Source organism: Penicillium nucicola (assembly GCF_028828085.1).
Source record: "Penicillium nucicola strain IBT 29836 chromosome Unknown utg000003l, whole genome shotgun sequence".
Lineage (NCBI taxonomy): Eukaryota > Fungi > Ascomycota > Eurotiomycetes > Eurotiales > Aspergillaceae > Penicillium > Penicillium nucicola.
Genome location: NW_026643127.1, coordinates 1,510,394 through 1,535,995, shown reverse-complemented (window position 1 = coordinate 1,535,995; position 25,602 = coordinate 1,510,394). Strand labels below are relative to the sequence as shown.

Below are 25,602 nucleotides of genomic sequence, written 5' to 3'. Positions count from 1 at the left end.
TAGGCATTGTCGAGCACACTTGCTATGTCTACAAGTTACAGATCAAGGACATGATATGATCTGCTTGACAGTATGTACTCTGCAAGTACCCGATACCCCATACTGTGAGGGTGCCGATACCGGCATGAGTGCGCGGCCTACATAGAAGACCAACGACTCTGAACTGTCGCCATGGCTTCGTATACTACCTCCGTACTTTAAATAACCCTAAGTTGGCTATGACGAAACCCTACAATCGCTCGATGTCGTGATCCTTGGCAGGGAATCTTGTCATCTGATTGGCGCCATCCACAAGAAAAAAGACCGGACCAGCGCAACCTGTAACAATACTGGGAATCCATACCCACGTGATGCCACTGCCACGTGATGTCCACGTGAACCAGTCTCGCCCCTATCACCACGTGATATCAATCATTCGGGGAACTCCTAAGAGAAAAAAAAGACTCAGCTTCAACCCCGCAGTATGCTATGATCAGACTCCTTCGCACAATGACCAACGCAATTTCCCCGGCCACAGTGGCCCGTGTGCCAATCCCCGTCAATGGCGTCGACTACCGCAACAAGATCGTTCTAGCACCAATGGTGCGCTCCGGCGAACTCCCCTCGCGCCTCCTAGCATTGAAGTACGGCGCAGACCTAGTCTGGGGCCCTGAAACAATCGATCGATCCCTCATCGGTGCAGAGCGACGCATCAACCCGCGCAACGGCACAGTCGAATTCACACGTATGCCCTCAAACGGCGGCCGCCCCGACAAACCAGCCAAAGCTTCAATCATCTATCGCATCGACCGAAGCCGCGAAGCAGGCCGTCTCATTTTCCAAATGGGAACCGCAAACCCAGAACTAGCTGTGAAAGCCGCTACCATGGTGGCAGCCGATGTAGACGGGATCGATGTGAACTCTGGCTGTCCCAAACCATTCAGCACCTCCGGCGGCATGGGCGCTGCCCTCCTCCGCACACCCGACCTCCTCGTCTCGATCCTCGAAGCCCTCGTCAAAGAAGTAGGCGAGCCTTTCAAAATCGGCATCTCGGTCAAGATCCGCATCCTCGCCGAACAGGAGGAAACTCGCGCTCTTGTCTCCCGTCTCGTTAGAACGGGTATCACAGGCCTGACTGTCCATTGCCGCACAACGCCAATGCGTCCCCGTGAGCGCGCAATCCGTGATCAACTCCGCATGGTGGCGGAGATCTGTCACGAAGCTGGTGTGGCTTGTGTCATGAACGGCGATGTCACGTCGCGTGATCAGGGACTCGCGCTCATGAGCGAGTACGGCGTTGACGGAGCAATGATTGCTACCTCTGCCGAGACGAATTCGTCCTGTTTCCGTGCTGAGAAGGACGGTGGTGTTGCGGATTGGAGAGAGGTTGTCTATGAATATCTGAAGCTCTGCCTGGAGGTTGAGAACCGACTGGGCAACACGAAGTATCTGATGAATATGTTGATCCCTGGAAAGAACAAGGAATTCAAGGAGGCCAAGCAATGCAAGACTTATCTTGATATCTGTCGCAGTCTGGGCTTCGATGATTTGGTTCCCACAGCTATGCGTGTTGATGAGATCTTGGACCTCTCACAGAAGTGGGAGTCTGTTCCTGCTTCTGCCCCTGCTTCTGCGCATTTAGCTGAGACCTCTGAGGGCAAGTCCAAGGCTGTGCAGCATGCTATGGAGTCCGAGGCTGCTCGTGCCGCTGGTGGTGGCCCTGCGAGGTCTAAGGCTACTCCTGCTGTGCAAAATGGCTGTGGTCCCATCCGCAGGACTTCTCAGCCTGAGCAAAAGGCCAAGGTTGATGAGCAGCCCGCAGTTGATGCCGCTGTTCCTCCTCCCGTGGATACTCAGCCTCAGACTCAGACTCAGCCTCAGGTGGCCGCTTAATCGTGCTTTTCTTTCCCCTTCTTTACTCTAATCATCAGCACGGTCTCGGTCAACATGCATAGCTACTGGTTTTTTTTCTTTTATGTTCTTTCTTTTGGTGCATCCATGGTGTTTTTCCCCATCATTTTCTGTCATATTCATATAGATTCCCCACTTGACACAATACGAACATGACAAAATACGAACATGCACCGTTATACATGCTTGTCATTGATGAGTTAACTTACAAGCTCTCCAAAACACCACATAACTTATCACAATACCCACTATCTACCAGTAATACTGTTATGTTAGAATCCACTGAATACCACGGCAGAGTCTACAAATGAACAAGATAATAGCCAAATGCAGTAAATTTCTAAGTGTAATGCACAGCAGTATAAGAATATGCACCGAATCGCCCACAGCTCACAATCAAAGTCAAAAGCCACCATTCACACAGAAAACCACCCAAAAACACCATGTACTAACTAATGTAATGCCATACTGCCAGTATATCGAGAATTCACCATGCAAACAAACATAAGCACATCATGCCGTGTCCTCGCCACAGCCATAACAAAGCCAATAGCCATAGCAATGGCCAATGGCCATTAACCTCAATTCAATATCGCCATCAACCACATGTCGATTCCTATAACCAATTCGACAGGAAGACTCAAATCACAAGCAGAAGTCAAGCCAAGCATTCTCACTCAAACTCAGACTCTGTTTCGTTCGCAATCTCCAACTCCCATCCCCTTACTCAACCTCCACCACCTGATCCTTAGACCCATTACCATTCTGCAATTCAGCCATCATCATCCCCTCAACAACCTTCATACCAGCCTCCTCACCCTTCTTAGCACCAGCCTCGTCCTCGCCCGCAACAGCCTGATCAAGCGCAAGCTTAGTCTGACCGAGGGCGTAGATCTGCTCTTCGATCGTACCACGAGTAACAAGGCGATAAATCTCCACCTCGCGAGTCTGACCAACACGATGAGCCCGATTCTCCGCTTGGACGTCCTCCTGCGGGTTGAATGACGAGTCGAAGATGATGACGCGGTTCGCGCAGGCCAGGTTGATACCCGCGCCACCGGCCTTCGTGGAGAGGAGGAAGACGGGGATCTCCTCACGCTCGTGGAAGGCGTCTAGGATCGATTGGCGGTCTTCGACGTTGGTGCGGCCGTCTAGACGGACGAATTCGATTTTGAGGGTTTCCAGGACGTGTTCGAGGATATCCATTACCATGGTGAATTGGGAGAAGATGAGGGTTCTGTCTCCGTTGGCGATGAAGCGGGTGAGGAGCTCGCGGAGGTGTTCTACCTTTCCGGAGTCCATCCATTCGTCGTTCTTGAGTTTGAATTTGCCCAGGGAGTTGGGGTTCTCCACGCACATGTGGTGGCATTCGAAATCGTTGTAGGGGAGGAGTTCTTCGAGGATGATTTTTGGGTCAGAGAGGGACCATTTGTCTTCCTTGAGACAGGCTTTGGACATCTTTTGGAGGATCTCGTCTGTGTAGTGGCGGCGAGCGAGGAGCGGGTGGATGGCTGCTTGGCGGAGCTTCATGAGGATGTTGGCAGACTTGGAGCCGGTCTTCTTGCCGGCTGCGCGGTCTGCGAGAAGTTGGCGAACTTGGTCTTTTTCGTGCTCGTAAATATCGATTTGGGAGGATTTCATCTCACACCAGCCGACGTGGGAATGCTTGGCGGGGAGATCAATGACCTGGTGCTTCTTGCGTCGAAGAACGAATGGCTTGAGCATGGACTTGGCGCGCTCGATACGTTGAGCCGAGAGCAAGGTTGCGTGGGACTCGTCGCTGGTCTTTGCTTTGGTTGCAAAGACGGCCTGGAGATCTTCCTTGTGCTCACGGAACACAGACGGTAGAATGAAACCGAGAAGAGAAGCAAGCTCCTGCAGGTTGTTCTGAAGAGGCGTACCAGTCAAAAGGAGTCGGAAGCGGGCAGGAATGCGAATGAGCTTTTCATAGAGCTGAGATTGATGGTTCTTCAACATATGACCCTCGTCGTAAACGCAAACAGTAAAATCAACATCGCGAAGGAACTTAGCATCGACCTTCGCCTTTGCAATTGTATAAGTGGTAATGACAACATTGATGTTATCGCGGTTGTCCTCGATCTGCTCTCGAATCTCGGCACGCTGGTTGATACCGGCGTAATAAGGCATAACTGAGAGGGCCGGGCAGAACTTCTGGAATTCACGGAGCCAGTTCTCAATGGTAGAAGATGGCACCACAATCAGATGAGGTCCTTTGATGCCTTTCTCAAAGAGATGGGCCAAGAACGCAATGACCTGGCAAGTCTTGCCCAGACCCATGTCATCAGCTAGGATACAGCTCAATTCCTGCTCAAAGAGAAGTGAAAGCCAATTGATTCCGACCACTTGGTAATCCTTCATTTCAAGGTCATCTGCCATGATAGCAGGCTGACCGATGAACCGGGACTTGCGCATCGGGACCAGCGAATCTTCGTCGTCCTCGTCAGCTGATTGGTGATCAGACGAGGGAGTTGCGATGCCTGAATCGTGTGACTTGGGGTTGGGGATCTTAGTGAGCTCGAGCTCGCCTTCCTTCTTGCCAAACATGTCGACACCCCATTTCTTCATTTCCGCAGTGATGGGTGCACCAATCGTCTCTACTTCAGCAACCAGCGCATCGATAGCCATATAGCCAGTCCACATGTCGACACACTTGTCAACAATCTTCTCGCCAATGGGCTTAGGGGCTTTACCGCCCCGCTTACCCTTGGGCTTGGTGGTCTCTGGAACAGGAGCAGAAACAACGCGAACATCATCAAGAGTCTGGAAGGGACGGCTCTTGATGATGATTTGGGCCTGTTCCTCAGGAATCGCCGCAATATCAGCCAAATCACGAACGGCGCAAGTGTTGAAGAATTTCAAGACCTTGGAATCCAGTCCGCCAGCGGTAGGTTCCTGAATCCGAACATCTGAATCATCTGAATCACTCATCATGGCTTCGGGGGATTCCGAGCGAGGGGAGGCCATTCTGCGGCCCTTTTGCAGACGGTTAAGAGTCTTCTTTGGTGGACTATCATCGGAATCAATTATCACGGGCCGAGCCGGTGAGGCAGTGCGAGAGGATTTGGGACCACGAACAAGACGGCGCCGGGGCTTGTTTTCCTCATCGGAGTCCTGCGTCTTGGTGGGTAAATTCATAGCAGCCCACTTGTCGTGGATAGTCCCACGGGCCTTGATCTTCTGCTTGGCCACAGGGATGGGACCTGTTGTAGCTGGCGAAGCCAATTCATCTTCAGACGATTCAATCTCAACGGTCTGGACACCATTCGTCGGGGCACTGTCGGCCAAAAGGTTGAGGGCGTCGTCGTAATTACCTTTGGCCTGTACAACAGCATCAATAATCATCTGTACGGGAATATGAGGCATAATCTTGAGAATGCGCTCGACCTTGATGCGCAATCGGTAATCTTGGATGAAGGTAATATCGGGGGTCGATGCAAAGGCAACGGGCTGTGCGCGGGAGGGCATATCCTGTCGAACTCTCTTCATAGCGACGCCCTTCATGTTCGAGTCACCCATCTCGTCTGCAGAGCGCTTCATGGAAGCAGACTTGGGATCGTACATTGCCGAGGCAGTAATTTCGCGAAACCGATCCATTGGACCGGCGTCGGGGCGGACAGGGGACTCCATGACTTTTTCTTTTTCGGGGCTGCGAACGGTTTTTTCAAACATGGCCGGTTTGATATCTGTGCTGCGCCAGTGTTGCTCGTCCTCAGACGAACCGCCGCGATAGGTTGGACCGTCGTCAAGATCGAATACCGGCTTTCTTTTGGCAGGGCCGGCGGAGGGAGGGCGGAACTGGGTTCCTGAGGGGGCAATCAAAGATGAGAGTAAGCCTCCTTGCGGTTGAGGCTTTCGAGGAGGGGAAGAAGCAGGACCGGTAGGCGAAGAAGCGGCGACTTGGATAACAGTATTCCGCGAGTAGGGATTGTCGACGAGTTGAGTCGGCTGTGTAAAACGCTGGGAAGGAGTAGCGATCGGGAGAGTTGCTATAGTTTCGTACTCGGGTTCAGGTGAGGGAGTTTTATGGGGAATGTCAGAAACAGGGTCCATAGCGATCTGTGAACAGCATCGAGGCTCTATCTGATGGGCTCCTCAGGAACTGTTTTTTCTGCCAGGGCGGAAACGCGAATACTGGACGCGCCCAATCACGTGTAGCGATTGATTAAACAGACAATAAGCGATATAATGAGGATTGTAAGTGAATAGAAAATGACAATATAAAATAGTCTCAATAACAATTTGTCTGATCACTATGTATTTACTCTCTCTATTATATACTCCCAACCAATCAAAGGCTGGCATGTGACTGCGGGAACTAGTCTCCGCCCTTCACTTTGTTCCACTCGTCGCTTCGTCTTATACTTCTACACTCTACCCTTTCTCGACCTTTTGGACCATCAGATCAATGTCTGCCCGTCGTCCCCATGGTCAGTCCTACGCGGACGTGGCCAAAGCTCCAGCTCAAGGCAACTCCGATGTGACCCCTGCCGTCCCTGCGTAAGGTTCCTGAAAGTCAACTATGAGACCAACTCTCATACATATCTGATATAGGGATGTGATCTACAAGCTCCTTGGCTTTACAGCAGCCATGGTGGCCGCACCCATTGGAATGTACTTTCTGACGGTAAACACCATCTTCAGCGGTATGTCCCTTTTACTTCCATGACAAGCTTGTCTTCTGACCAGATATGTCATACAGGCAGCTCCACACTTGCTGGAATCACTGCTGCCGTCACTGCCAATGTGGTCCTGTTTGCATACATTTATGTGGCCTGGAAAGAAGACCAAGAGGACAGGCAAGCAGGCAAGCCCAAGTCAGATTCAAAGAAAGCTCAGTAAGCTCCGCGTTGAGTCAGGTGCTCCTGCTTTGGCGTTGCGGTATCAATTCGGGTTCCACGGGTCATTTGTACACTACAACACATTCAAACTATCTGCAATGGAAAAAAAGTAAGATTGACCAAGTCATTCGTGTTGTTGGATATCATAAGAACAACCACGCCCCAGACAAATCCGAGGCACATAAAGCCCCAACACATCCATCCATCCTAGTCAACCCATATTCAAGTAAGATATTCGCAGTCCATGTTGAAGGAACCACTTATAGAGAAAAGACTATACCCACGAGATAGACAGAATACGCCGATATGCTGTGCCGAAAGGAAACCACATCCCAAATCACACACTATTTTAGTAACTCATATTTTAGGTAGGTCTGCGCTTGACAAACTCCTCTAGATCCGCCTTGGTAGCAACACCAAGCACAAATTTGCGCGCCACATCCGTAACAACAGCAAACTGCTGCTTCTCGCGCTTATCGCCATTAGGCCCAGTCTCGCTTTCAAAGAAACGTTCCAGCTCTTCCAGAGGTGTTTCCATCGTGATCACGTGGTAGATGCCGCGCTTGCGGTTGAAACGCTGCATGGCCTCGGAGACGGGGTCGGAGTCCTTCACCGCGCCGGATGCGAGGAGCTCCTTTAACCGGGGGATACTGAGGTAGCCGAGCAGGGAGCGCTTGGTTGAGGAGATGACTGTCAGGTGGGTGTAGTCGCGTTCGTAGGCGGCCATGAGGGCATTGGCGATTGGGTCGTGGGAGGAAATGGAGAGCGCAGGTGGGGGGTCGAGGTCTTCAATGGTTGCCTGTCTCGAGGTTAGCTGGGGTTTGATTTTTCATGGACGGGGAAGCGGACCCCGCGGTACTTGTCTGCCCAGGCAGCTTGAGGGCCTGCATCTGAGGTTTCTGTGGGGAGCTTCTCGCGAGTGAAGGCCTCGCTGCCGGTGAGGTAAGATGCCATTTTGGTGTGGTCGGAGGAGGGGTAGTAGGTGGAGGGTTGTTGTAAAGTTCTAAATTAGGTGGATATTGGAAGAATTGACCAGGGAGAGATGTGAGGTATCCCCGAGCAATGAGTCGAGAGAGTCAAGAGAGAAAAGGACTGATTTGATCAAATTCGGCACCTTTTCTGTTTCTCCACCGCCAAGACTCCCGGGCCCATACGTCACCTTGGAGGGGCATGTTACCATCTATACTCTACACTTGACAATCTATTACGGATATTGAATGAGATAGAAAGACTCGAGTCGCTCTATTCAGGAATGTCAATATCTAGGATCCCCCCACTATCCCACTATCGGTGGAGATCCGATTCTGCTTTCGGCTGTTTAGACGTGACTCCACTTGATACCCACAGTCCCTTCGATAGATCTTCGATTGATATCAGAGAGTTGACCGTCAAGACCAGCTGATTATCTCTATAACAGCCGTCGTGGAGCAAGCTTCGTGATCCCCTGAGCTACAACAGCACGATATACGTCAACAAGACGCAATGTGGGCCACAATCTACAGATATCACGCATGTATATTGAGATAGCAGAAGTGTACCTAGGTATACTCGAACACACGTTCGGGTGCTCAGTACTACCTATGCAACGTGGTGCAAGGCTTTCCGAATAAGACTTCATCTCAAAGCCAGATACACGCAGCCAAGAAGGGCCAGGTACATTAGTACTCTAACGCGGACGGGCCCAAAGCCCAAATCATGTCATGTAGTCTTAAATTGGCCCCAAGGCCCAGGGTAAGGATGCAGCCTTGAACCTTTGATAAAGACCCGGGGCCCAGATGATGTAATGCGCCATTTCCCCGAAGGTCTCTCTCTTCTCTATCTTCCCCCACAGAGTACAAGCGCAGACCCGGTAAACAACCAATGTTGCCACAGTCAATCATCAAGATGCTGGCTGCTGGACACCCTCTGGGTCCTTCAGCTACTCAGTCTGAGTCCAAGCCAGCTCCCAAAAGACCCACACCGTTCGCCGCGTGGAGCGCCATAGATGACGCCAAAAACAAAGCCGACGCAATCGCTCACGAAGCAGGTCGCGAATACAACCTGGCGAGCAAGAAGGCTCAAGAAAAGGCTGGCAAAATCGAACCTGGTTCACTCAAGTACTACGCAACATGCAGCTTTGGTGGTTTGCTCGCCTGTGTAAGCAGCTTTGCCATTCCTCTACGTTCTCGTAACAGACATTCATCAGCATGTTTTGACTAGGGTCTGACCCACACGGCCGTGACACCTCTTGATCTGATCAAATGCCGTCGCCAAGTAGATCCCAAGCTCTATCAGAGCAATATCCAGGCTTACCGGACCATCCGTGCTGCTGAGGGGATCCGGGGTGTGTTTACTGGCTGGAGTCCTACTTTCTTCGGATACAGTGTGAGTTTACCCACCCAGCACAGTCATCACCTACTAATCAAATAATTAGGCCCAAGGTGCCTTCAAGTACGGCGGCTACGAGTTCTTCAAGTCTTTCTACAGTGACCTCGTTGGCCATGAGAATGCCAAGAAGTGGAAGACCTCCCTCTACCTAACGGCCAGTGCTTCGGCCGAGGTCATCGCTGATTTAGCTCTTTGTCCCTTTGAGTCTGTCAAAGTGCGCACGCAGACTACCATTCCTCCTGATATTCGGGGCACATTCAGTGGTATTTCCGATGTTGTTTCTAAGGAGGGTGTGGCCGGGTAAGTATCATTTAAATTCCCATTTCGTGCCAATTTACCGTGTTGAGATGCATACTGACTATACCAGGCTTTACAAAGGCCTCTACCCTCTCTGGGGCCGTCAGGTCCCATACACCATGATGAAGTTTGCCTCTTTCGAAACCATCGTCGAGATGATCTATCACCAACTGCCCGGCCAAAAGTCCGACTACAACAAGGGAGCTCAGACTGCCGTTGCCTTCAGCGCTGGATACCTGGCTGGTATCCTCTGTGCTGTGGTGTCGCACCCAGCCGATGTGATGGTCAGCAAGTTGAACGCGAATCGCCAGTCTGGTGAGGCTTTCGGAGCTGCTATGAGCCGTATCTACGGAGATATCGGATTCCGTGGATTGTGGAATGGCTTGCCCGTTCGAATTGTAATGATTGGCACTTTGGTGAGTTCCATTGCAGAGTGATATATATGATCTTTTGAGTTGTGCTAACGTGATGTCATAGACTGGTCTGCAATGGATGATGTATGTTCTCTATTTCTCCCTTCTTTCACTCCTTTCAGTATATACTGACATTCATTTGCAGCTATGACTCCTTCAAGATCTTCATGGGTCTCCCTACCACCGGCGGCTTGAGCGAGGACAAGAAGGGTAAGTAAGCCAAATAACACAAGCGATGAATTGATAGTATGTCCCATGTATGCCCATGGCCATGATGTATGTTATCCAGAATGCAAGTGTCGAAATCAATCTCAATCTCTCTCATCCGTAATATCCTCCGAGTCGAAGCATATGCCAAGCTCGCTATCAGGACGAACCACTTAGTCACACTCCCACCAATCGGCGCCTGTTATCTTATCAAGAACGTCACTACAAACAGCCCAAGTTAATAGAAAATCGATAGAAAATAAGTCGCAACAATCCAGTGCTGGTGACTCTTATATAGCCAGTCCCGGTCGTATTTCATCTAGATCCTCCACTTCACCTCCACTTCGGATCTGTTCCAGATCTAACACCAAACATCTGACATCCTAGATCTACAAGCCCAAGCTCAGTAAGTGGATATCCTTTTTATATCTAGATCTAGTTCTGTACCTGCATACGGAAGTCCCTCTTCCCTGCCTTATCGTCTTGTGATCTATCATGATAAGGATCGCATCGCCCCCCTCACCCCTCCTCCTCACACCCTCACTCTAACACCTCACAGACAAAATGGGTGAACACGATGCACCAATGGTCTCGCACGGCCGAGGAGGTATATCACCCCTTTCCCCATTCTATTCCATCCCACTGCTATGATACTGATATGTATACATCGCAGGCCAGGGCAATATCGGCCATGATGACACTGAGTACGAATCCCCGCACTTGCACCACCCACCACACCACATCCTACAACATCACTTCAAACCCAACATGATATAATCCAATACACAGGACCACAAGAGGTATACTTAAAAATGGTTCTAACGAGAATAGATACGTGGACGGCGAGATCGTCCGCGAAGGCGTCTACGGCGACCAGGGCGATGGTGCTTACTCTGCTGGCGTATGTACCTACAACCACTGTCCCTCGCATCAACTTCAAGATGCAGTGCACATACCTCGAGCGATCATAACTAACACACATCCAACAGCGTGGCGGCGCAGGAAACATTGGCTCCCCAATGGTCCGCCCAACCTCCAAGGTCCCTCATGACAGCGAGATGATCCCCGAGTTGGCAGTCAGGGATTCCACTGATGAGAATTATCATATTGGGGTGAGTGGCTGGTTTCTGTACTTTTTATATCTATGTCCATATCCAGATCCCACATTCTTGGCTGGATGAAGTACTGGATTGGACTTTGTTGAGATCGATTGCTAACTGGGATTTGGATAGCGCGGCGGCCAAGGAAATATCCACCTCGACGACGCTAGCCTGAAGGAGAAGAAGGAGAAGGAGGAGAAGAAGAAGTCCCTTCACCATGATGGGTTGGCGGATAAGTTGAAGAACAAGTTGCTTGGGAGGAAGTAACTTTGATTATCATCGACTTATCATTATCATTATCATGTGATACCGTTGTGATGGGGTGGAGAGGTAGATGAGGTAGTCAGGTTCTTCTTGATGTTTTTGTTGTTTTGTGATTCCCATTTACTGTTGGTAGACGTTGAGTTTGAGTTAATGGATTGGATGCGTTTTTGATATTCTTTCTTTATCTTGTGTACGATTGCCATTTTGAAATACGTCTGGATCGCTCGCTGTACACTGCTCTTTTATCTCTAATCGGTACTATACTGACTTGTGGATATATGTTTGTTTTGAGGAACTTGAGATCCATTCAATAGGCAAATCTCATATAGATACAGCATTGTTAACCAGTCGAGTTACATATTTCCTGAGACTCCATTTTTTCAATTCTTGTCCTAATATACGCACAGAGGATTTCAGACAACACATTATGTTCAATTCCCATTTATTTATTCTATTAGTTTTGAACCATTAGTTTTGAACCATTAATTCTGATATTAGCATCAATATCAAACCCAACCTCCCATTTTAACCAGCCTGAGTATAAACCGTAGTATTACTAACCGCCTCAGCAGGCAACCACTGCCCAGCAACAGTATTATTATAAGTAAGCTGAGCGAGCGTAAAAGTATGCAGCTCAGAGACCAAGACAGTAGCATCCAACGGCAAGACGCGATGCACCATAGCATTCTGCGTAAGCATGGAAACATATTCCTCGCCCGAAACCGACGTAACAGCCGCATCGAAAGTGACACGGATCAGCGCATCCGGCGAATTAGCACTAAGCAGCGACGTCGACAACAGCCACAAGGCCGGGCCGCCGGCCACGCTCGACGCATCGGCCAGATGCAGCAGGCCGGCATTGGTGCCGAGCAGTGGATGCTGCAGCTGGAAGAACTCCATCTCGCCAGAGGAGCCGATGTGGCCGAAGGTGCCTGTGCCGCCGGTGGCGTTGCCGGCGAGCGTGAACCACACGCCGCTCAGCGGGCCCGAGGCGCTGATCATGCCGACGGCGTTGTTGCCGACGCTGGGCGGGATCGGGAGCTGCGCTGTCTCGCTGCTGGTGACGTTGATGCGCATGATGGAGGAGTCGGTGTCTTGCGTGACGTAGATAAGGCCTGTTGTCGGCTCTTCCTTGATGAATACTGGGCTGTTGAGACATGGGTAGAGGGTCTGGTCGGTGCTGTTGGATATCGAGGCTGAGAATACGTAGTACTGGCCTGTTTGCTCGGATGCGACCTTCAGTCCGGCCCAGACGCGGTCTCCGATCTCGAAGACGCAGTGCGGGCCGTTGCCTGGCGCTGGGATGGGGATCGTCTTGATGATGGATGGCGCGGTTGAGAGGTTCTGGCCCGGGTCGACGAGTAGGAGTTCGTTGTCGCCTTGTAGTGAGAGCCACATCATGCCGGGGTGGACGGTTGATGGCCACACGCCGTGTAGTTCGGATGTACTGTTCTTTCCTATGTGGAATGAGTGAAATGCAATCGGCTCTTCGGTGGTTGGGTCGAGCTCGATCTTGATGAGCTGGCTGTCGGACATTTGCGTCAGCAGCACGAAGTTCGAGTCCGGCACGCGTGCAAACTCGTGTGTCTCGGCGGCGGCTGGCATCAGATACTCGGTGAGGCGACGGCTCACGAGCGCTGAAGCAGCATCCTGTGCTAATGCGGTGCTGGCGCCGAGCGTGAGCGCAAGCAGGAGCGACTTGAGATGATACCGCATTTTGAGGTTTTCTGCTTGGTATTTTTGAGCTTGATGTTGTTGCTCGTGGGCGAAATGCCCCCTTTTATGTTGACTGTCTGCCCGATCCTTTCTTCAAGCCACATCTTGTACTAGTAATCTGCTATACCAGATCGAATTGTATACAGTGTGGAACGCTTCACAATATTAGTGTTTACTAGTAAAAGCTTTTCGGCAAGACTTGTATGTTACAAAACAGCTAAGGCCCTGAACAGTTAGAATAAGAGAATAGATCGGATGTTCAACCAATCATGTCGAGCCGAGCGGAACTCGAGTGGGGCGGGCATGATTTGAATCGGTAAAGGATCGACACAGGGTGTTCACACTAGACCCGAAACGGAATGTCTAGAGCTACCTTATCAGCTGGTCGAACTTTTATGTTCCACTTCGACCTTGGGAAGTTCATATGCTGACAATTGAAGCGACTAGGTACTATTGGTAGAAACTAGACGTATGAGTACAGAGCTATGGCATATATACCTACAGTAGTTAGTTATGTGTATTTCTGGTTTAACAAAACTACAAAGTAAGAAATGAAATACCCGAATGATATTTGATATTTGCAGATGGAGATGGAGATGAAGATGAAGATAGATCAAGTACAGAAGAACGCCATGGGGATACAATGTACAACGCCACAGAACAGAGAATCAAAAGTCCGAGTCAAAAAGGTAAGATAGCATAAATAAGTGAATCCAGTTTCCAGTCCATCGCATGTCCCATGGTCCCATGTATCATAACCTCATTACAGCATGCGATATGAAAACAACGAGTACAGAAATCAAGAAAGAAGAAAAGAGGGAAATGAGAAACGCCAGACCCCAGACAGAACAGATAGGAGAAAACACAACAAAAAGATAAAATGGATGCACGCATCGATAGCAGAAGTAGAGCCCGGGTATACAGATCACTGTGCCCAGATCAACACAGCACAATCACACTACACATCACCCTGCAGCAAAGACCGAATATCACATTCAATCCTTGCTAAAGCGGCGCTTGAACCAGCTCTTCCGCTTATCCCCACCAGACTGACTTCCCTTCTTCTGAAGCACGCCAGCTCCACCCCCACTAGCAACAGGAGACTGGGTATGAGCCGGAGGCGCAGGAGCAGGTCTTCCACCAACAGGTCCACCCCAGTTTGGATCTCCAACCGGCTGCACCTGCTGGCCGTTCTTGGGGTTACCGCCAAATCCACTGAAGCCATACTCGGTCTGCGCACGCTCGTCCATGCGCTGCTGGTATAGGGCTTGCTGCTGGAGCTGGTCGTTTGAGCTATTCAGAGAACTGGGGTCTGTGGTCTGGTACGGGTCTGTGTTTCCTGATCCGCAGCCTGAGGCTGTGACGTTGTCGTAGGATCGTTGGTAGCCGTGGCCGGATTGCGGGTATCCGTATTGGTTGTTGTTGTTGTGCATTGTGTTTGTGATGTTGCCGTATTGTGGGTCTTGGTAATTTGGAGAGGTAGGCGCTGTGGAGGTTGAGGCGCCGCGCGGGTATTGGGGTCGTCGGGAAGAGCGGTTGTTGCCGTTGTTGTATGGGTATGGGTTTTCGGGGCCTTGTGGGGTGTTTTGATAGGCGTTTATAACGCTGTCTGGGCGGGATTGAGAGCCGTAGGGGTTTTGTTGGTCGTATCGGTGATTGTTTTGGCCTAGTGGTTTCATGTTAAATGGTGGACTGAGATAGATTGGTGGTCATCTTACCTCCGTGGTAGCTTGTTCGTCTGCTGAAATCACCCATTTGTGATCCTGCATCTTCTGCCCAGTGTTAGACTCCATTCTTCCTCCCATGGCCGGGGGTCGCTGAACCACGTACCTGTTCTGGCATATGCCGCACGACTGCTGCCATAAATGGCCGCCTCAAACGATCGGATGGTATCTAACGGTCGCTCGAAACGTGGACGGGTGGGGTTTGACAGGTCGGGATCGGCTACGCAAGGGATTAGCAAGAATTCCACGGACGGTGGAGAATAAAGCTTACTGATAACATTCCCGTATTGATCTTTGTGTTCCATTTCGCGGAGGGAGCCCAGATTGGACTTCTCCAGCGCCATCATACCTGTTGACCGTCAGAATTGGACAAATGCGACCGGTGAAGGTGGAAAAATCAGCGGTGGACACCTACTGGGTTGGAGTTCGTTCATGGCGACCAGCGGATCGGCTTTGGTGTGTAAACTGTGACGAGCTTTGTCTTGGGAAGATTCCGAGGGGCCACGTTTATGGCTGGATGTGCCTGATTCTTTTGACTGAGACTTGTCAGATTTGACGCTGAAGCCACGGCTTCGTTGAGGTTGGGGGGCGGCCATTTTAGTAGGTCCACCGAACTTGGTGCTAGCGTCCGAGATCAAGGCAAGGTCTGAAACGGCTGTGATCTGCTGTGGAGTGGGTGGAGGTGCCAAGCGTAGACAGCGAGGATGAACTGTGAAAGGGTCTAGTGGACTGGGTTTGGACTGTGTTGTGTGTTGTGTCTCTGTCTCTGTCTGTGTCTATGTCTGTGTCCGCAAGTTGTCTATGTGAGACACGTTTTGGGGGAAGGCAAACTGAGGGGTCCGTTCAAGATGGTGGAGACGGTAGTACAATGAAGTTAGACAATGAGAATCAAATGGCTGTTCAAGTTTCAATTCGAAAAGAATGAAGAGGGAGGAAAAGAGAGAAACCAGAGGAGATGACAAGGCAAAGATGGGAGATGGCAGATGGCAGATGGTTTTGAGCCACGAGCCACGCAACACGGCTTGTCACCAGCCCCGAACTGCAGACAAGAATAACCACTGATTCGAGTTCGGATTAATTCAGTTTAGGTTAATTCAAGTCAATTCCATTCAGACCTGAAAAATACACCCCATTGGTAATGTCTCTCCGCTCCCAAGGAACCAAGTGGCAACCTCGAGATTTAAGCGACTCATTTCCGGTCTCTAGGCCCCGTGCAACAGTACCTGCGCCTGAAGGGAAAAAGGATACAGGGAATGCCATGTTTGCTCCATTTCCTTATACTCTCTTGAATAATCCTTCAACCTTCCAACCCTCGAACCCTCCAAATTGACCTTTCTCCTACAATGCAAATCTCCCCATTCTCCAACTCCAGAAAGCCGGGACAGTCCGTTCACACCCGCTGATTCCGGCGACATCCAATTGGCCATCACACCAGATTTTATTCCAGGTCCAGTATTCGATTTCCATATGCATATGGGCTGTGCACTGTGCACTGTACTGTACACTGTGCACATGTGATAGTACTAGTAGTGGTTTGTGAGAACGCATACATGAACGCCAATCACGTAACGTCATGCGAACTAAAGCAGATACCCTGTCGCGTATCTGCACAAGTCCCCTGCCACCCGTTCGAGTGGCTGGGGGTCGAGATACAGTACGATATTCGAATAAAACAGAGTGCAGAATCTGCTGATGCATGAATTGTGACAATACACACACACAGCTACAAAATCATGGCTGAAGTTAGGGCTTGGATGTACGGTATTGCGCGTCTCTGTGAGTGGGGCGAACGGCGAACGTTTTTCGTCTAAAAATAGCTGGGTTTAGGCTGCATTTATTCACCTTTGCAGTTGCTCGGGCTGAACTTGTAGATCATTCATTGGTTTGACTTTTTCTGAATTTGGGGCGCGGACTAATGTGAGACACGGCACTTGGGCTACAGTATATCTGATATTGCGATCGATATCAACGACAGTGTACTTGTACAGTATCTTTAAGTTATTTAACGTTCAGATCGGAATGTGGACCCTCGAGACTGAAAATCTCCGCCACATTCTAGCCCTACCTCGGTATCAATTACTGCGCTTGTACTGGACGAACAAGCGTGCCGGTAAATATCAGATCCATTCCAGGCTCGAAACCACGTGGATTGATTGCGCGTGACCTGAGCCTCGTCTAGTTTGGGAGCTATACTTACCTATTTGGTCGATCGGTGCTGTATTTGGACTGTACTAGCGCTTGAGGCGCTGTTCCGCCGGGCTTCTAGAAGTTCTTCGTATACAGTCCAACGCCGTATTCCTCGGCAGTATTTGACGGCGTATGGATTGGCACGGGTTTTTGAATTGGATAACTTGGTAAGGTTATGTGTTTCTGGTTCGTACTAGTGTTTGGCGCGTATTTGTTCTATAGGCTTCTAGAAAATCAATTCGTGCGGTGGGCTGTTGCGCTGTGACGCCGAGTTTTCCGAGATTCTTGCCCCGGCTATTACGTGTGGCTCATATCCTCCGGCACCTTGAGGTTGACACCTTGGATAATCCATCTTGTCTAGAGCAGAAGTCTTGAATTACGCAATTGATGGAAAAAATAGCTGTTGAAAGTTTATACATTTTTAACAATGGCTCGGCGTTGAGTATGAGCGCGGGGGGGTATATATCTAATAAAACAAAAAAGCAAACACAAGGCATCCTCAAGAACTAAATCCGAGAACGATGCAATATAAAGCAACGCACCAACTAGCATTAAGCATTAAGCATTAAGCTCCGAGCTGGAATCAAAGGCTCAATCAAGCCGAAGAATCATCAGCCGTCTTCGTAGTCTCAGTCTGCTCCTCAACAGGAACCTGCACCTCATGGCTATGCTCCAATTCATTGAGCACAATCCAAGTAGGAACAAATGCCAACAGGGTAATACCAAAGTTAAGCCCAATGCTGACAAAATGGTTGGCATTACCCTGGGACTGCATAGCCCACGCAACAGTCTGACCAAGCGCCTCGAATCCACGCAGAATACCACAGTGGTAAGAAAGCGAGGACAGATCCGTACTGTATTGGCCAATGAGCCAGTAGAGGAATTGCTGGAATGCCTGACCACCAAATGTCCAGAAGAAGACCAGCGCATAGGATTTTCCGAATCCGCCAGTGAACCAGTCAAACAGGGGTGGTTCGGGCATATCGTAGAACTGCTTCTGGAGGATTGTCGCCCAGATCCAGGTTCCTGTCAGGATGATCACGATGGAAGAGAAAGCGATCTTGGCGCGGGTCTTGATGAAGATGGATTGGCGGTCTAGGAGGCCTGCTAGGATGAAGGAGGAGGCAATTCCGGCGAAGTTGGTGAAGAATGAGGAGAAGGCTCGCGAGCGCACGGTGAAGTAGTCTGTCAGCCAGGTGGAGAGGAAGCCGTTGTAGAAGTAGCTGATGAAGAAGGCGGGCAGGAGGAGGAGGACGCGGCGCGTTGCGATCAACTTGAAGGCGGCTTTGAACTCCTTTGCCCAGCTTTCCTGCTTGTGCACGATGACTGCGGATCTGTCTTTGCGTTGGACTTTCTCGGCAGGGCTGAGGAAGAGTGCGATGGGCAGGCCAAGGCACATGATCACGATGAAGACGATGTAGGTTGCAGCGCTGACTGTTCCTTTGCCGGAAGTCGAGGCGTTGAGGCCGAGACTGATGGCACCGCCAACGATTGGGCCGGCTGCCTTGGCTGTTTGCCAGATAGCTGTGTGATGTTAGCTCAAGAGATCCGATGTAAAGAGTGGAGTCCGAGGACAAGGACAGAACATACCGAGGTAGAAAGCGCGCTCGCTAGGACTGGGATAACCAATAATGATAGCAGCCTCCGCAGCCCAGAAGAAGCCAGCAGAGATACCACACAGCGCACTACCAAAGAGCATGAACCAAGTGGTAGGGGAGTAGTTGTTGGTGTAGAGACCAGCGCCATAGATAGGGTATCCGATGGCACCAATGACAAGACCATAACGAAGACCAATGCGATTGTTGATCGCACCAGCAGCAACACACACAACGGCGAAAAGACCATAGACAAGCGCGTTGGCCGCGGACACGGCGTAGGGCTCAGCGGCACCACCAGCACCAACGTTGTTCAGCGCATCCCACATACCAGGTGCGGTGAAGGACACACCACTCGCGACTGCGATCTGGAAGGGGATCGACCTGAAGAACGACCAGCGCGAACGGCGCATCTGGGTCTGAGGCAACTCATGCTCGATCTCGCCTGCGGGAACGGTCTCGGTGGACATGATGAGCGCGAGACTCGTAGACTCCGATCTGAGTCCTTGTGATATTAAACAATAAGGGAATGGCAAAGAAAGAGAAAAGAAAAGAAGGACAATAGAGATTGATAAAAAAAACGTGCATTGTGGGTCCTGCAGATGTCGTGCTCAATGCCAAGGGGAGAGCCGCAAAGTTTGACACATCGGAACCAGATTCTTTAATTCGCCTTCGACACAAATTCGGCAATTCATCGTGTGTTGAGGCGAAAGGGACGGGGTGTAGTGTCAATAGAGGGCAGTTGGAAGCTGATATGCATATCAAACCCACTTAACCCAAATCTGGACTCGCGCACGCCGGATCTGTGAGAAGCATCGACCAGCGACCAGTGACCAGCCACTAGTCACCAGGATAGCACGATGGTGTGATAAATAGATTAATGCCAAAGCCCATCGGAATCTGCTGCAGTAGCGTGCTGCTGGCGTGATGACTCAACAAATTCAAGCCTAGCCCAGCATAGCCAATTCCGTGGCGTCTATATTTGCCGACAGCGCAGTCATGGTTAGCCACAGTAACAACGCACACACGAGATGGGCTAAATCTGCAGGTTATATATCAACCGAGAATAATACTGTTTATACAAATCGGTAGTATCGTCAGTACATCAGTAACCCACCATTCTGTAAAAAAAAATGGAAAGGCTCAAAAACGAGAGGTATCGAGGAAAAAAAAAACTTGTTCAAACCCCGACCCAAACCGGTCGCGCGAACACCTCGGATAACAAGAACTGGTCCCCCGGCGCATCCCTCCAAGCCGGCAATGATATACATCAACCAGCCAGCCCGTCCCCGCCTCTAAGACGAAGGGAGAGGGGAAATCTAATCCACTGTGATCGCATTGAACCTGGAAAAGTAAGACAAGGGTTCCCAGTGATTCAGAAATTGCGGGGGCGATCAGCATCATAGCCCGCACCTAAGGAGCGGGAAGCCGGATATCATAGGCAGCGCCGTTAAACAGGGTAAAACGACAAAGATTAATTTGAGACATCGTAGATCTGTATCGGAAGGACATTGGCTTGTGGTGAGTACGCGGACTGGGGGTTAATGTCGTTGTGTGGTGCTGATATTGCTCGGCGGTCTCATTGGCTGGTGTATAGTACTTGGGTTTCAGCTAACGCTTTGAAGGTGAAAGGCTTGAGTCAGACTAATGATGGATAATGCATTGTTTTGATGACAGCATGACTATTGAATGGTACAGTAATTGATTCTGTCCTGCATGGTGCTTGTGGTAATTATGGTGCCATTGCTGTCTGTAACGTGGACTGCGGGGGGAGGTTACGCTGTCATCGCCGGAAACAGTCATGGTATTTTTGACGATGCAAAGCGTGGTGATTCTCTATAGGAAATGTAACTATTTAACCGGTTTTTATCTGGTAACTTTTTTCTTTGCTTGAGGCGATTCCAGTACAAGGGGAACTCAGTAAATACAGTGATGAAGAAATGGAATTATCAATTCATGTAAACGCTCATGTCCAAAAGCACAATGCTCATAATAATTTACTTTACAAACCCAGAACTAAGTCCGGATGTCGATCTTGTACTCTGGCACCGAGAAAGTGACAAATTCATCAGAGTAGAAGGCCTCGGTTCCGAAAGCCAAACTGCCCAGGAAGTCATCCTTGCTGGGGGGTTCGATGTCGTTCAAGTCGGCAGACTTCATCGAGTAAAGATCGGTGATGAGAGGGTAGATGTCACCCGTGAACTTCTCGGTGAAACCGCCGTTGACAGCGTCTTTGGAAACCCAAGACATGACATTCTGTCCTTCGCCGTTCTGGCCTGCGTAGAGCTCGCTGGAATCTGTTAGTATGTGCATCCGGTTAACCTCGGCATTCAACTTACAATGTCGTTCCATTCAAGTTTCTGGTGGCCTTGGATTTGTTCTTGAGTCCGATGGGCTGGGTGGCAGCGCCAATTTGCGCAAACCACACCATGACTTCGTACTTGGCATTAGTGCCGTTCTCTGCTTTAGCCTTGTCACTGTCCAAGAACATATCGATGGCCACGTTGGTGTTGAGATTGGCAGCTGTCAGATCATCACTGGATGTAGTCTCGACCGAAGCGTTACCACTTCCATATGTCCAGTGTAGGTCGAGATATAGCTGTTGCATGGAGTCCAAAGCCAATGGCAAGACATCATCGACCCGAATGTTGGAGTAGGCGTGCACAGGCTGAGTCTCTGGTCCAGCATCGAACTTCCAGTTGACGCTGAATTCTGGCGCAGTCTTTGTGGGATAGGTCTCGTTCTTGAAGGTGGTCACCTGTGACAGATTGTTAGTAACCGGTTGATCAAGTCGAAGCTGGAGAAACGTACATTCATACACAGCTTTCCAACAGTAGTATCAGTCACACCCCATTGGTTAGGGTTCACTGGGGTTGTCAGTCATTGTTCGCATCATTCGCATCATTCGGGTCGATTCACTCACGGGTGTATTGCTCGGTCTTGGACGGTGGTGTAATTCCCCATGAGAGATCACAGTACTCTGTCATTTGTGTGCCATGGACCGGAGTGGTACTGTTGTGATTGCCGCCGTCGCCTGTACTTCCACTTCCACCTCCACCTCCACCCCCTGGTGTAGTGCTATCATCTGTGTTTCCGCCAGTGAATAGTGGCTTCTGTCCGGTTGCTGCGCGGTGGGCATCGATGCCCATCAAAGCTCCAACGCTGCCCCCGACCGGGATGGCCACTAGGACCGCGTTGACGATCAATCCGACTCCAAATACCATCTTTCTAGCAAACAAAGAGCAATAACAAATAGCACAGAGCAAGCAACCAGCAAAAGCAAGGTGAAGAAGGAAATTTGAGAGGCAATCGACGGTGGAGGTGTGGACGATCGAGACTAAGACAGAATCCACCTGAGCCACCTGATAAGAAACCACTTTTTTTTGTGTACAATTTACTGTACAATGAAAAAGGTGGAACAGGAACAATACAGGCCAGGCACCGTAACGGCACATGCAACGCTGTTACCCGATGCACAATTTCCATATATTGATCGACATACTAGTCTCTGATTGGTCCATTCAAGGTTCCAGTCTGAAATTAAAAAGCAAGACCCTGGTTGATTACAATACCCATTACAGAAAATAACCAGAAAATGACCGAGCAAGGTACCCGCAAACGGTAACCGCCGTGGTTAACCCGAGAAAATTACGCGTTCCCAGCGGAATACCCCCAGAATACAGCCAAAACCATGGTAATCTATTTTTGTAGGCGTATCACATCTCTCGCCGCATGCGGTTCCACTTCCACTCTGAGCCCACAGTGTACCTGTGCTTGGCTGCGCTAGTCTCAGGGCTTAGAAGTCTTACCTCGATTTACTTAGATAAGAGGATTTCTTCCTTCTTCACATTCCTCTCCAGCTGGACCACGTTCGTTACATACCTCGGATCTACCCTTGGGAACATTCCTCTTTACTTTATCCTGCTCTTCAAGTACAAGGCTACTGCCTTGTCTCGTCACCATGGAAGGACGCTATGGCCATGACGATCAGGAAAAGGTTGAGATGGATGTCTATCGAGGCTATGGCAACAACAGCAGCTTCGAACATCCCCAGCCATATACTCCCTACTCTCCAGGAGCAAGAGCATTAACTCCGGTCCGACCGGGCCATTTCCCTACAGATGAGTATGGCCAGCAAGCGTGGCTCCAGCCCGCCACGCGCACCTCTGGAAATTCGGATTCCCTGCCAAACACACCCTGGGACTCGCGAACACCATACGAGTCACGGTCGGCCTCTCCCACGCTGGTATGCATCCCAATCTTGACCTTCCCACCTGATCATCATCTAATCGATCAATGAACAGTACCAGCAGAATGGAGTCGGAGAATCCCACATGAGTCTGGCTCCCCTCGTGACCGAGCCCGCTTCCCCCGGATTCGCCAAGGATTGGGTGAAATCAGGCTCTATTGCTCGTCTGTACGATCGAGACGATGCGGAAACTTGGAAAGGATGGAAACGTTGGGTCTTCGCTCTGGTCCCATTCCTCACGTTCGCCAACACGGGTATCTACTTGTTCTACCTCGGTTTGCGCATTGCATGCATCATCATGGCACAAAACATAGCCCAGGTCTCGTACGCCGGAGCTTGGGTTTTCGTGGCCATTGAAATCACCGTTGCTATTCCCTCGCTTATGCACAACTGCTGGACCATGTTGGCCTTGAAGAAGCGTGGCCGCCCAAAGCTGCGCTTGACCGGCAAGGACTGCCCTACTGTTGACGTCTTCATTACCTGCTGCGGAGAGGAAGACGAAGTCGTTCTTGATACTGTCCGTGGTGCCTGCGACCAGGACTACCCGCGCGATCAATTCCGCATCATTATCTTGGATGACGCCAGGTCCAAGACTCTGGAAGAGTCCTGCAGCCAACTCGCTGCCACCCACCCGAACGTCTATTATATGGCCCGTGAAAAAATCCCCGGCAAGCCCCACCACTTCAAGGCCGGTAACCTCAACTATGGTCTGGAACAGACTACTCTCCTACCCGGCGGTGCAGGCCAGTTCATGGCTGCGCTGGATGCCGACATGGTAATTACCAATTTCCCGCCCGTATTCAAATTGACATTCTGACGATTCGCAGATTCCCGAACAAGACTGGCTTCGTGCGATTCTACCCCACTTGTTGGTGGATCCCAAGATGGCCCTTGCATGCCCGCCTCAGCTCTTCTATAATACCCCTGCGTCCGATCCCCTGGCGCAGAGTCTGGACTTCTTCGTGCATGTTATTGAGCCGATCAAGGACGCGCTCGGTGTGGCTTGGTGTACTGGTTCCGGTTATATCGTTCGACGCGAGGCTCTCGAAGAGATCGGCAACTTCCCGCTTGGTTCTTTGGCTGAGGATGTCGCAACTTCGACTTTGATGCTTGGCAAAGGATGGAAGACCGCTTATGTGCACGAACCGCTTCAGTTTGGTACCGTCCCCGAGGACTTTGGTGGACATCTCAAGCAGCGTACGCGATGGGCTATTGGTACTGTGGACACGGCTGCCAAGCTCAAGTTCTGTCTGTTCGGTGATGCCGTTCGCCAGATGACTGTCGCTCAGCGATTCTCCGGATTCCTCTACGCCACCCTCAGTGTGTATACTCTGCTCCTGACCGCTTCGCTTTTCGCTATTCCTATCATTCTCCTCTGGGGTAAGCGCCTGGTCGCGTTTGCAACCGAAGAGCAGCTCCGCTGGTTGATTTGGTCCTGTTTCGCCGCAACTATCTCCAACCGTCTATGCGAGTTTGCTCTCTTCATCCCCGCCGGCTACCACACTGGTCAGCGAGGCTCCCGGTATCAATTGTGGATGTCGCCTTACATTGCCCTCTGTATCGTTCGATCCTTCCTCCTGCCCACCTGGCTCGGTGGTCAAACACAAGCTTTCAAGCCCACCGGCTCCCTCGGCTCCACTCTCAATGAGCGCGATGCCAAAAAGTCCAAGAATATGTTTGTCCGCCTCCGCGTCATCCTTCTCAATTACATGGCCAGTTTCCATCTGGCATTTGTGTACGTCACTCTCGTGGCAGTGGTGATCTCCTCCTACCGCTGCTGGGCCCAAAACTCCGGCTTCAGAGATATCATCTTGTGTCTGATTACGCACGCCTTCTGGCCCCCTCTCACTTTCCTCTTCATCTGTACATCCCTCTGGACACCGGTCTCCTACGCCATCGACCCGCCAACCATGCCAGAGCGTGAGGACCTCCTCACCCGCGATCCCAAGACCGGTGTCGCCCACCCAACAAAGAAGAGCAAGAAGATCGCCTTCGGCGGCCAAGCCGCATGGTTCGAACTCGAGTACACAGTTGCAACCATCGCAACCATTTTGGTCTTTGTCTACTCCTTCTTCTTCTAAACCTAGCTACCTGGATTTTCTACCAGTTCCAGACCCAGGTACACCTTTGCAATCTATCTGTATAGCTAACGTGTCACATGGTCCAATCTTATGCGGTGTTTTTTTTTTCTCCTTCTATCTCATTTCCATCCCAGAGTGTTCAGTTCTCTGTTACCCCCCAGACGTGCTTGGGTTTGATGTTTTCTTCTCCTTATGTGTATCTAGAACAATCCGGGATCTGGTTCGGTGGCGTTAAGCTTTTGGCTCTGCATCTGATGTTGATCTGCCCACCCCTCCCAATGCAATTGGTACCGGGTAAATCAAATCACTTTTTTTATATAAATAACTTTACCTTACATGATATCATCCGAGAGATCGGCCAAATGGATACATCTGTTGTTTACTTTTTGCGATACTGAGATTGTTTATGTAGACTTTGTTGACCTTGCATGGCTAATGCCCACTCTCCCGCCAATCGCGTGCTGATCGGCGGTTATTGTAGGGGCGCAGCGCGTTACGTTGCCTGGGTATCCATGCCATCTGACCTGTCTCTGATAAGCACGATTATGCGGTGTTGCTGTTCATCTTTAGGTTAATTCTTATTCGTACGGTGCATCGGTACTCCGTACTGTATTTCCAGTTAGTTTTTTGCACATTCTGGTATTTTATATCTC

General features: G+C 50.4%; 11 protein-coding genes across 11 annotated transcripts; 5 read left to right on the top strand and 6 right to left on the bottom strand.

Annotated features, from left to right (window-relative positions):
• Positions 1-489: 489 nt before the first annotated feature.
• On the top strand, positions 490-1,872 carry N7511_004152 (tRNA-dihydrouridine(20) synthase (NAD(+)); the record flags this gene model as incomplete). The annotated part of the gene is made up of 1 exon (XM_057126577.1): positions 490-1,872. The coding sequence occupies one exon, from the start codon at positions 490-492 to the stop codon at positions 1,870-1,872; it is 1,383 nt and encodes a 460-aa protein (XP_056985467.1).
• A 741-nt stretch (positions 1,873-2,613) lies between these two features.
• Positions 2,614-5,961, bottom strand: N7511_004151 (DEAD/DEAH box helicase; the record flags this gene model as incomplete). Its single annotated transcript, XM_057126576.1, has 1 exon — positions 2,614-5,961. One exon carries the CDS (start codon positions 5,959-5,961, stop codon positions 2,614-2,616), a length of 3,348 nt encoding a protein of 1,115 aa, XP_056985466.1.
• Positions 5,962-6,316: 355 nt separating this feature from the next.
• Positions 6,317-6,750, top strand: N7511_004150 (vacuolar ATPase assembly integral membrane protein VMA21; the record flags this gene model as incomplete). The annotated part of the gene is made up of 3 exons (XM_057126575.1): positions 6,317-6,408; positions 6,463-6,554; positions 6,611-6,750. The coding sequence occupies 3 exons, from the start codon at positions 6,317-6,319 to the stop codon at positions 6,748-6,750; spliced, it is 324 nt and encodes a 107-aa protein (XP_056985465.1).
• Positions 6,751-7,113: 363 nt separating this feature from the next.
• On the bottom strand, positions 7,114-7,703 carry N7511_004149 (putative cystathionine beta-synthase (beta-thionase); the record flags this gene model as incomplete). The annotated part of the gene is made up of 2 exons (XM_057126574.1): positions 7,114-7,548; positions 7,599-7,703. The coding sequence occupies 2 exons, from the start codon at positions 7,701-7,703 to the stop codon at positions 7,114-7,116; spliced, it is 540 nt and encodes a 179-aa protein (XP_056985464.1).
• Positions 7,704-8,609: 906 nt separating this feature from the next.
• Positions 8,610-10,044, top strand: N7511_004148 (putative mitochondrial phosphate carrier protein; the record flags this gene model as incomplete). The annotated part of the gene is made up of 6 exons (XM_057126573.1): positions 8,610-8,885; positions 8,949-9,113; positions 9,163-9,416; positions 9,484-9,829; positions 9,891-9,910; positions 9,972-10,044. The coding sequence occupies 6 exons, from the start codon at positions 8,610-8,612 to the stop codon at positions 10,042-10,044; spliced, it is 1,134 nt and encodes a 377-aa protein (XP_056985463.1).
• A 553-nt stretch (positions 10,045-10,597) lies between these two features.
• N7511_004147 (DUF3602 domain-containing protein) lies at positions 10,598-11,400 on the top strand (the record flags this gene model as incomplete). Its single annotated transcript, XM_057126572.1, has 5 exons — positions 10,598-10,640; positions 10,707-10,737; positions 10,865-10,934; positions 11,023-11,145; positions 11,266-11,400. The coding sequence occupies 5 exons, from the start codon at positions 10,598-10,600 to the stop codon at positions 11,398-11,400; spliced, it is 402 nt and encodes a 133-aa protein (XP_056985462.1).
• A 522-nt stretch (positions 11,401-11,922) lies between these two features.
• N7511_004146 (uncharacterized protein) lies at positions 11,923-13,113 on the bottom strand (the record flags this gene model as incomplete). Its single annotated transcript, XM_057126571.1, has 1 exon — positions 11,923-13,113. The coding sequence occupies one exon, from the start codon at positions 13,111-13,113 to the stop codon at positions 11,923-11,925; it is 1,191 nt and encodes a 396-aa protein (XP_056985461.1).
• Positions 13,114-14,108: 995 nt separating this feature from the next.
• Positions 14,109-15,433, bottom strand: N7511_004145 (DUF2406 domain-containing protein; the record flags this gene model as incomplete). The annotated part of the gene is made up of 5 exons (XM_057126570.1): positions 14,109-14,779; positions 14,832-14,885; positions 14,944-15,057; positions 15,109-15,186; positions 15,253-15,433. The coding sequence occupies 5 exons, from the start codon at positions 15,431-15,433 to the stop codon at positions 14,109-14,111; spliced, it is 1,098 nt and encodes a 365-aa protein (XP_056985460.1).
• Positions 15,434-17,619: 2,186 nt separating this feature from the next.
• Positions 17,620-19,089, bottom strand: N7511_004144 (uncharacterized protein; the record flags this gene model as incomplete). Its single annotated transcript, XM_057126569.1, has 2 exons — positions 17,620-18,548; positions 18,615-19,089. The coding sequence occupies 2 exons, from the start codon at positions 19,087-19,089 to the stop codon at positions 17,620-17,622; spliced, it is 1,404 nt and encodes a 467-aa protein (XP_056985459.1).
• Positions 19,090-20,635: 1,546 nt separating this feature from the next.
• On the bottom strand, positions 20,636-21,843 carry N7511_004143 (glycoside hydrolase family 12 protein; the record flags this gene model as incomplete). Its single annotated transcript, XM_057126568.1, has 4 exons — positions 20,636-20,909; positions 20,959-21,377; positions 21,431-21,486; positions 21,543-21,843. 4 exons carry the CDS (start codon positions 21,841-21,843, stop codon positions 20,636-20,638), a joined length of 1,050 nt encoding a protein of 349 aa, XP_056985458.1.
• Positions 21,844-22,580: 737 nt separating this feature from the next.
• Positions 22,581-24,949, top strand: N7511_004142 (glycosyltransferase family 2 protein; the record flags this gene model as incomplete). Its single annotated transcript, XM_057126567.1, has 3 exons — positions 22,581-22,865; positions 22,924-23,643; positions 23,696-24,949. 3 exons carry the CDS (start codon positions 22,581-22,583, stop codon positions 24,947-24,949), a joined length of 2,259 nt encoding a protein of 752 aa, XP_056985457.1.
• Between the last annotated feature and the right edge of the window lie 653 nt (positions 24,950-25,602).